Below are 10,357 nucleotides of genomic sequence, written 5' to 3' on the forward strand. Positions count from 1 at the left end.
GGGGGCAGCTTATGGGGGAGGAAGGATTTAGTCTGCTCATGTCAGAGGATTCTATCCCTCAGCACAAGGAGGACGTGACCGGGTAACTCACTTCACACCCTGGCGCACCAGGAGGCAAAGGAGCTGGTACTCTGCTAGTTTCTTCCTCTTCTTCCATTGAAACCTCCTACCGATGGGGCACACTGTGCACATTCAGGGTGGGTCTTCCTCTTTCAGGTAGTCTTCTCTGGTGAGACCATCACAGACACACCCAAAGTGTCCTCAATAAGTGGAATTTTAAAAAGAAAGATGAGATATTAGGAGTAGGAAATAGGGGGTATCACTTCTCTTAGGTGAATCGCTACATGCAGTTAATGGATGCTGAGGGAGGGAGAATCAGCTTCTCCAGGGATCAGCTCCCTGTTAGGCTTTTCAGTCCCAAGTGGTCTGCCCTAAACATGCATAAGTAGGAGCAATATTAAATGTGCTCAGCGGGTTGTATTTATATATACATATCGGTGCACATATGTAACAAACACAACAGAAAACGGGAAGGAGAAGAGGTCATGGATTTGAAAAGGAGTGTGGGGAACACAGGAGGAGTTAGAGGGGGAGAACAGAGACGGTAATGATGTAAATACAGTACCCATTCTTAAAAAAAATCAAATAAAAAAGAGAGGGCATTAAAACAATGTGTATATTTTGAGTTTGCACTTCTATTTGCTGAGCTCTAAACAGTTGCCGTGGGGGTAGTTGGGGGTCAATCGGAGCAGAGCAGAGGATGCTGAGCTGGAGGAGTCTGTGATACAGTCAAGCATCAGATAACATAGCATCTCCATGTTAAACTATTCCGGTTTCAATTAATCATGTTGAAAAATTTAAAAGAGGTTTTGTGGAGCAAGTCCTAATTCTGATAATGAACGAAGCCTCCTCCCCCGAGAGAGCACAGGAGTACGAAGGTTTAAGTGGGGACAGTAAAAATAGCTCGGGGTCTGTTACTCTCTGCTCCTCCCTTAGTTGCTGTTGATGCTGCTGGGGAGCTCGGTTGCCGCTTGTTTTCCTGTGAGGAAAGGGAACAATGCACACTCCTTGAGTTACTGCATAGCTATTGAAAATCAGGACAACATTTTGAGGTCTCTCCTGAGTTGTTGCCGAGCCCAGTAGTCTGTCGAGCATTGTCTTACCCTGCTTCAGTTTGCTTTAGAAACTTACTGCATTCCAAATTATACTGTTGTTGCTGAGTTCAGTACTAAAGTGAATGTGCTTGCTTTCCGAAATGGAATTTTTCAGATGATAAGAGCTCATATTTGCCAAGTGCAATAAGCCAGATAGTTAGCTAATTATAGCATGGAACTCATCCTGATTATATATATATATTTTCTCTCCATAGGCATATATCTTTGCATTTGGAGACATGCATCCTGTTTTTGCTCTATTTCAGAATGCATTTTTCAATAGATGTTGAAACCACTTACATTTTAATTTTCTGAAGTGGTTTCTTTGATGGGTGTTTTATTATAGGAAGAAGTTTAGGACTCCCAAGCCAATGGAGCCAGAGACAAAGATGTGAAAGGGGTAAAGTCTGGTTTGACTCCCTTTCACGGTGACCTTCTTCTTCCCCCAGGGCCATCCCCTGTCCCTCCCTGGTGCTCACTGCCAAGGTGCTGTGAGCTTCCACCTCCAGAGAGATATTTCTGTCACAGCCACAGACCTGAGAGACTTGTGAGTTTGTGTGTGATGTTTGCTTCAGCCAGACTGGTTTGTAAACTGTTGGCTGTGTGGGGGGCTCTGGTCTACTTGGCAGAAATGGAAGAGGTGGGGAACAAAATGGGGTCACAGCAAGGCCAGATGCCCCGAGTTTACTTCTTCCCTTTTGAGGGGGAGTGGGTTGAGAGTAATAGCAGAGCCTAGGTTCAAGGGAACAGCCAAGAGGAAGGAGGGCAGTAGGTGGTGGGACGTCATTCTAGACCAAGCATTTTGCTGACTGTTCTGCAAATGCTATCAAGAGTAGATATTTCTAGAGAAAAGTAGAAAGCCTTCCTTGTACTGGTTCTTAGAACAGATCCCCTTCCTCTTTTTGTGGAAGTAATTTTAAGGAGTGGCTGTATGTTTACTTTGTAAAAACATGGTCTTTTCTCAAAGAAAGACTATTATAATAAAATTATGATTTTTATTATGAATTTCAAAGTTTTGGAGAAATACAATAACTTTCACATTTAAAAGTTATACTTATTGGTTTATTTTTTGTGTTGGGACACACACGTGCTAAGGTGTATGTATGGAGGACACACACACGTGCTAAGGTGTATGTATGGAGGACACACGTGCTAAGGTGTATGTATGGAGGACACACACGTGCTAAGGTGTATGTATGGAGGACACACACGTGCTAAGGTGTATGTATGGAGGACATACATGTGCTAAGGTGTATGTATGGAGGACACACACGTGCTAAGGTGTATGTATGGAGGACACACATGTGCTGAGGTGTATGTATAGAGGACACACACGTGCTAAGGTGTATGTATGGAGGACACACACACACACATGTGCTAAGGTGTATGTATGGAGGACACACACGTGCTAAGGTGTATGTATGGAGGACACACACGTGCTAAGGTGTATGTATGGAGGACACACACACGTGCTAAGGTGTATGTATGGAGGACACACACGTGCTAAGGTGTATGTATGGAGGACACACACGTGCTAAGGTGTATGTATGGAGGACACACATGTGCTAAGGTGTATGTATGGAGGACACACACACGTGCTAAGGTGTATGTATGGAGGACACACATGTGCTAAGGTGTATGTATGGAGGTCAGAAAATCAGCTTTCAGAAGTCGGTTCCCTTTAGCATATGCGATAGGGATGAGGATCGAACTTAGGCTGTTAGACTTGGCAGCAAGCCCCTTTGCCTGCTGAGCCATCTTGCTGGCCCTCCTTGTTTTCATTTTGAAGGCTCCAATCAGCAAACACATAGAGACAGCAGCCTGCTTTTAGAATCTTTGCTCTATGTTTCTTGGGTCTGACTCAAGAATAAGGCTCCACTTGTTATGGAATAGCTCCCTGGGACCTGTCTTCTAGCGCTGGGCTTTCCTGAGTTGGGAGATAAGGTTGGTGAACACCAACACCGAATGTCCGGTGTTTGCTTTTAGACCCTGAGGACTGGGCAGCCAGCCTGTAAGGCTTATGTGCCGTTTGGTTGCTGGGAGAAACAGCTGAACTTTGCACAGGCCGTGGGTGGTGAAGTACTTGTGTGCCTGACCCGCTGTTCAGCTTGGAGCTACCACTGGCTTCAATTATGCCTTCAACAGGCAGCTTCGAGGGATCCTCTATTCATTACAGTGGCTCACTCTATAATTGGTAATAAAGGAACACAGGCACTTAGAAATACAAAGGGCTAAACAATAATCAAGCAGCAAAGGCAAGGCATTGGACTTTTCATCCTAACTCTTTGTTTCTTTCAAATTAATAAACATTCTGCAAGCTTCCTTCATTGCTTCCTTTTCTTGAGTAACCTGGGTTTGATGCTCATCCTGGACTCTCACGATGTGTGTATGACGATCATGCTTTGTCTAACTTGCTCATGCCTCGGTTTCCTTATTTGCAAAGTAGAGTTAACCACAGTTCCTGTGGCATGGAAGTAGTTGGGGGAATTAAATTCACACAGAACACGCTGGGAAGAGCTTTGCATATAGAAAAGCTTCCTCAGTAAATGCCAGCTCTCTCATTATTATCTTCATTTCAATTTTAAATGAAATGCACAGAAGATATAGATAGTTTAATGCCTTTTTATCTTTTGCATGTTGGAGACAGGGTCTCCTGTAGCCCAGGCTGGCCTTGAACTCCTGGTCTTTCTGCCTCCATCTCCAAGAGCTACGATGAAAGTCTAGTGCCCACCAGGCCTGACTTAATGGCTGCCTTAAACCTTCCCAGTCACCCTACCCACACCGCCATGTACCCATGCCTCCACTGACAGTTTGGCTTCATATAGTTCCACGGTCTTTTCTGCTGAATATGGTAAAGCAAATCCTTGGCGTTACATCATTCCACCCACAGTGTGTGTCCCCGCTTGCCCTCCCTTTTGCTGTGGTCCAGGGAATCAAGCCCAGAGCGAGCAGCCCAGCACTGCACCATGTCTCCATCTTTTTGATACAACCTCCCTGATAAGTGGTTTTGCATCCTCTTCAACTCAAGGCCAGGTCCCAAAAGGAGTTACTGGGCTCTGCTAAAACCTCTACAAATGTTTGCTTAATTAGTGGATGGATAACTCAAATTTAGCTTTCCTTCACTTTTTGGTAAATGCTCAATAGCTATTTGTTGGAGGGGTAAATGAGGGCAGGAACTTTGCTCGGGAGCAGATGCGTATGGAGTCATAAATATTTTTACAAAGTCAACAAATGTTTTAGTTGTTGGGCAAGATTTCGCAATACCCCAAATCCCACAGGCTCAGCATCACCAGAAGCCCCAACAATGCCTGGATAATTAGCTCTTGAAAGGAGGTTTGATTCTGGTACTGAAATTATTTGTGAATGTCTGACTTCAGGCAACTCCATGAAAAGCAATTAGCAGATTCTTCAAATACATGACAAACCCTTTATTACTGTGCTTATAAGGGACACGGCTTACAGAGAACCAAATGTAATTAAATAACATCAACTTGAAATCTACCACAGACTCAAGATCTACAAGTTGTTAGACTTGGCAAGGCAAAAACTTCTTAAACATTAGGTTGTTTCTGGTGAAAGATAAAATTCCATTAATCAATTCCAATTTTTTTGTCTTACAGACAATCCTTTGGCAGTAACTTCCACTTAGCTTTTATTATATAAAAATATAACAAAATTTCAGTATATACAAACATTACATTACACAATGTACAGGTTAAAAACACTAAGAAAATGGCAAGCCACACGTAAAATTAAAGTGAATAGCATGATAAGGAAAATTAAATACTGCACACATTTCATAAAAATTACATGAACTACGTTTCTTGTTTGCAAATACCAAACAGTACCAATGTGATTGGAAAGAGCTTCCAACAACTTCATTGTAAGGCACGTCTTGCATATTTATATGTACAACACTGAAACCGGTCAATAACTTAGGGACGTCTGGGGGTGACCTGTATATGTGTGTGAAGACATGCAGCATAAGATTGATTACACATTTTCATTGGCTCCCTTCTTCGGGGACACGTATCTGCCACCAGGAGGGGACTCATAGAGGGGTATGCCAATCTCCTGCAGGTCTGGGAGCCTCCCTGGACGGGGAGGGGAGAGCAAAGTGACTGTCCTGTCATAGTCTCTATGCAACACTTTCTCATAGACGCTCTGCAGCCCCACTGTCTTGGGCAGCTGGGCTTGGTAGTAATTGTCCCTGCGCAGAGGATCCCGAGGCAGGGATGTGCTCTTACAGAAGGTTGACATCTGGGCCGGTGGGTGAGGAGGGGGGTGCGCACTGGGTCCGGCACAGGATGGGCTCCAGCAGCGATCGGAATGGCCCAGGATCTTGCACTCAGCAGTGCATGCCCACAGTCCTAGAGAAAAAAAGAAAAAGAATTTCCTACGGTTAGTGCACATAGGCCTCTGTCTGCAGAGTGTCAGCCAGGATCAGGGGCGGCTGAAGAGGAAGGTGTGTTTAAGATCCTAAAGGCACATGCTTTTCATAAAGATAACTTTATATAATGCAAAGCACAGCTCTTTTGTGTGTGTGTGTGTGTGTGTGTGTGTGTGTGTGTGTGTGTGTGTGTGTGTGCGCTCTCGCGCGCGTAAGACAGCAACAATAACAAGACACAATAAGCAGAATACCCTCTTTCTATGACTAGCTAGCATCGCATCTAACAGGCTGGGGCCGGAATATTGAAGAGAGGGATGAGGGAAAGGGGCTGGGAGCAGTGGTTTCGAGCAGGCTAGCAGTTGGGAAGGAAAGGTGGACCGCTGGCCTGGACTGTGGAGAAGTAGCCTCACCACTCTGCATGTGGTTGATGAGGTCTTTTTTCAAAGCGTCCCCGCTGATGTCGGAGTCACTGTCATTGAAATCACTGTCTCCTTTTCCGCTGTCTTTGCCGCTGAACTTCTCAGCTTCTCGGCCAGAGATGGTGTTGAATGAATGGCCCTTCCAAACCGCCACAGGGGGCGCAGGCTCCTTCCCGAAGCCCGGAGAGGCACCGTAGGGCTGCAGTAGGGAATGGGGGGGGGGGGGGAAGGTGTGAGGGTTGGACAGGACACAAGAAAACAAGTGCGACAGGTTAAGCGTCTCCCTGCGAGAGCCCACCCTTACCCCTCCTGTCTCCCTTCTCCCAGCCTGTCCGCGGAGCACGGAGGGGGGCGCCCAGCCGAAGGAAGGCCTCACCTCGGCGTGCGCGCCTCGGAGCCGTTGCTGCCCCTCGAAGTGACAGGCGCTTTCCCCAGTGGCGCTGCCGCCCTCCGAGCCCGGCACTTCGGCCGCGGCGACCGCGGGCGGGGGCGCGTCGGCCGCGGGGCTGCCAAAGGGCGCTTTGCCGCTGCCAGGGAAGGTGAGCACGTCGAACATGTTGGGCCTGGGCCCAGCTCCCCGGGCGGTCTCCTCCGGGGAGCCAGGGGCCGAGGCTCCGCCGCCCGCCGCCCCGGGCCGCTCTTCCCGGAGGGCCCCCCCTTTGCGCACCTCCTTCTTGCGGCGGTTGCAGGTGGTGGCGATGGCGATGATGGCGGCAAGCAGCAGCGTGCAGCTCCCGGCTAACACGATGATGACGATCAGCGGCGTGTCCCACTGCAGCGAAGGCCCCGACGGTGCGAGGCGAGAGCCAGGTGGCCGGGAGTGCTCCTGGTTCCCGGCACTTGCAGGCGCTGCTGGCCCGCCGCCTGCTGTGACCACGAAACTGACGGTTGCCGTGGTGGTGAGAGGGGGGCGGCCGCCGTCGGATATGACCAGCAGGGCCCTGAACACGCGGCCGGGAGTCTCCTGTGAGAGGTCCCCGGTGAGCACGATCTCCCCCGTGCGGCGGCCTATGGAGAAGGCCTCGCGTGGCTCCTGCTGCAGGAGATCAAAGGCCAGTTCTCCGTTGGCACCTTCGTCTGCATCCCGGGCCTGGATGCGCGCCACAGCTGTGTCCTTTGCAGTCCGTCCAGGGACTGCTACTTCTAGGGAGCCATTGGCTGGCGCTGGGTGCACGAGGATCGGAGAGTGGTCGTTCTGATCCAGCACCCGCACTTGCACCAGAGCGTTGCTGGAAAGCTGGGGGGATCCGCCGTCGCTGGCCTGGATGCGCACGTCGAGCTGGCGCAGCGTCTCATAGTCGAAGCTCCGCAGAGCGTAGATGGCCCCGGTCGCCGGGTCTACCGAGACGTAAGTGGACACGGCTTCCCCGGAGCGGCCCACTTCGGCCTCTACCAGCCTGTAGGTGACCTGACCATTGCGGCCCAGGTCTGGGTCGCGGGCGGCCACTGTGGCCAGATAGGCGCCTGGAGGGTTGTTTTCGCGGACTGACACCTCGTAGACTGGCTTGGTGAAGAGAGGTGCGTTGTCGTTCTCGTCACCCACGCGCACGGTGTAGGGTCTCACGGTGCGCAGAGGGGGCGCGCCACGGTCCTCAGCCACCAGCGTCAGGTTGTACTCGGCGATGCGCTCCCGGTCCAAAGACGCCGCGGTGACCACCAGGTAGCTGCCCGCATAGGCCGGCTGCAGCCGGAAGTGCTCGTGCCCGTAGAGGGCGCAGCGCACCTGCCCGTTGGCGCCCGAGTCCCTGTCCGAGGTGCTGACCAGTGCCACCAGGCTCTCGCGCGCCGCCCCCTCTGGCACTAGCGAGGTGGCGCCGGCTTCCTGTGTCCCGGGCCCCACCGACGAGGCCGTGTCTGCTCCTCCGAGTGCAGCGGCGGCGGCTGCGGCGGCGAAGGGCGAGGCGCCTGGAGCCCCCGGGGCGGCCAGAGGGGTGATAGAAATATCGGGAGCGTTGTCATTGACGTCTCGGATGCGCACGATGACCTTGCAAGTGGCTGTCCGGGGCCCTGGGCCTCGGTCTTGAGCCCGCACGTCCAGCTCGTATGTGTCCTGGCGCTCGTAGTCCACCTGCCCGGCCAAGGTGAGGCGGCCAGAGCGCGGGTCGAGCCGGAAGAGGTGACGGGCTTCGGGAGGGGTGCGGGCGCCGAAGGTGAATACTACGTCGCCATTGGGACCCTCGTCGGGGTCCGCAGCGTCCAGGTCCAGCAACAGCGATCCCACAGGTGCGTCCTCGGCCAATTCTACCTCGGCCACGGCACCCTGGGGGAAGGCTGGGCTGTGGTCATTGGCATCTAGCACGCGCACACTGAGTGCTGCTGTGGCGGAACGTGGCGGTCGCCCTCCGTCCTGAGCCACCAGCTCCAGGCTGTAGGAAGCCTGACTCTCGCGGTCCAGCTCCTGGAGCAGCACCAGGTCTGCACACTGGGCACCATCCGCGCGCGTCTGTAGCTCCACGCGGAAAGGGCTGTGAGGCTCGGCCAGACGAACACTCTGCAGCCCGTTGGCACCCACGTCCTCGTCCACAGGCACCTCCAGGGGGATGCGCGTGCCTACGGGAGCACTCTCGGAGACCTCCACCGGGATCTGGGCTCGGGGAAAGCGGGGCGCATGATCGTTGACATCCCTCACCTCCACCTCCACGTGCACCAGTCGGAACTGCTCCTGGGAGAAGCTGACCACATCGAAGGCCAGCACACACTGTGGAGCCTGGCCGCACAGACGCTCACGGTCCAGGCCCGCGTCCCCGACGGTCAGTTGCCCGTCGCCCTCGCGCACCCGGAGCAGAGAGCTGTTGAATTGCTTCATCAGGCGGAAGCTTGTGTCTCCAGACACTTTCATGTGCAGGTCCTCTGCAAGGGTCCCGATGACCGTGCCAGGGGCATCCTCTTCGAAGGTGCTGTATCGGACTGTCTTGCTCTGGGCCACTGAGAGCACCCAGCAGAGACTAAAGAGCTGCAAGGGAAAAAGGCAAGGGCTGCCCCAGCGCTTCACAGGACTCATGCCGCCAAGCCCCGAGTGCTATTCCGAAAGGTTAAGCTAGAGTCCTCTCCGGTTTGCAGACTGGAGCGTGAGTCTCAGGCTCCCGGCAGCACGCTCTTTGCGAGCCCTGTGTAGGTGAAGTCTGCGAGCTGCAGCTCCTGCTCGGGCTGGCTCGGAGGACGCGCGGACCCGCCCTCTCGGCGCCTCCGCCTCCGGTCCCTGGGCTGGAGCTGCGCCGCCGCGCGCCGCCTCCGCCTTTATAGCTGCCGATATGCAAATCACCGGAACCGGGCAGCCAATGGCCGCTTAGCCATAGCGCCGCTCCTCCGCCAACCGCTGACAATCCTTTCAATGTGGAAAGGCTTAGAGGAGAAAATAAGAAAGGAAAATGAGGGAATCTTTTCTTTGTTTTAAAAACTCCTGCTTCCATTTTCTGTTAGCACCTTGCTTGTAGATAAGTTAGCACTGGGCTCTGGAGTAAACGAAGCGGATGGTTTTGGTAACTGGGCGCCGGGCATCCCGACTTCTCTGCTAACCGCTCTCTCTTACTAAGCGCGAACAAGCTGGGTTTCTCTTCAGAGGCTCCGGATCTCACATCTTACCCCCTCCGCCCTTTTATTTTGCATCTTGAAGGCTTCCACGCTTGCTTTGCAGCCTTCTCTCCCAGCTTCCCACGGTGCTGGGAATAGCCTGTTGATGAAGAAGCCTGAAAGATAGAGCAAAATTGATTTTATTCAAATTTGTGTATGCGATTGTGCTTTGCTCGCGTGAGCCCTGGTGCCACTTGCCTTTCGGAAAAGAGCTCGACGATACACGTTAGTATGCATGTCACTGTTCAAATGGCTTTCTTAAGCCCTAGGTGCTAGCAGGCAAGGAAAAAAAAGTTCCAAATAGGATTTAGCATAAGCTCGAGGAGATTTGGAAAGGTTTCAGAGATCAGTCTGAATCAAAGGCTTATGAAGCCCTCGTTAGTAGTGGAAATAGAATGGCGTGGCAGGCGATCCCATTGGAGGCCCCAATGTCTGTATTATTTCACTGTGACAAGCTAAGGGGGAGAGAAAGTTGAGCAGTTTCCACAGCGGAGTTGGGCTAACTTGAATATAATGAGCAAACGCCACATGTATCCATTATGCGCCTCTATTCATCCTCAATCACTGCCATAACTCTCAGGCTAAACGGTGATGGGCGCTGAATTCCACACAATACCAGGTTTGTATTAAAAGTGCATTTAGAGACCTTTTCCTCCTGATCCCTTGTTCCGCCTATTTAGAGGATTTTCTTTCTGTTCTAAGAGGGCCTCTCTGGGAGCAACACAGAGGAACAAAATCACAGCGTGCTGTTGAAACCTGGCGGGAACCCGGGGGTAACTTAACCATCTGCCTATGAAAGTGGGGAACTTCGGTAGTGCCTCCTC

The 10,357-nt window shown here is 51.9% G+C and overlaps 1 protein-coding gene across 2 annotated transcripts; it reads right to left on the bottom strand.

The window, feature by feature from the left end:
* Positions 1-4,558: 4,558 nt before the first annotated feature.
* Pcdh8 (protocadherin 8) lies at positions 4,559-9,159 on the bottom strand. 2 transcript variants are annotated; one of them, XM_075949662.1, is made up of 3 exons: positions 6,631-9,159; positions 5,955-6,162; positions 4,559-5,524 (listed from the first exon to the last, which is right to left on the bottom strand). In XM_075949662.1, the coding sequence occupies exons 1-3, from the start codon at positions 8,962-8,964 to the stop codon at positions 5,148-5,150; spliced, it is 2,919 nt and encodes a 972-aa protein (XP_075805777.1). In that variant the 5' UTR covers positions 8,965-9,159; the 3' UTR covers positions 4,559-5,147. The 2 variants fall into 2 exon arrangements, with proteins under 2 accessions (XP_075805777.1, XP_075805775.1); XM_075949660.1 differs by having other exon boundaries at positions 6,340-9,159.
* Positions 9,160-10,357: the final 1,198 nt, after the last annotated feature.

This window comes from Microtus pennsylvanicus, chromosome 15, assembly GCF_037038515.1.
Source record: "Microtus pennsylvanicus isolate mMicPen1 chromosome 15, mMicPen1.hap1, whole genome shotgun sequence".
NCBI classification, from domain to species: domain Eukaryota; kingdom Metazoa; phylum Chordata; class Mammalia; order Rodentia; family Cricetidae; genus Microtus; species Microtus pennsylvanicus.

What these genes read in the sequence shown, in the direction of transcription:
- Pcdh8 (XM_075949660.1), bottom strand. Translation starts at nt 8,964, where the DNA reads ATGAGTCCTGTGAAGCGCTGGGGCAGCCCTTGCCTTTTTCCCTTGCAG. An exon ending in TCCGAGGCGCGCACGCCGAG is followed by an intron (nt 6,163 to 6,339) that starts GTGAGGCCTTCC and finishes TCCCTACTGCAG; the next exon opens with CCCTACGGTGCCTCTCCGGG. An exon ending in CATCAACCACATGCAGAGTG is followed by an intron (nt 5,525 to 5,954) that starts GTGAGGCTACTT and finishes TTTTTTCTCTAG; the next exon opens with GACTGTGGGCATGCACTGCT.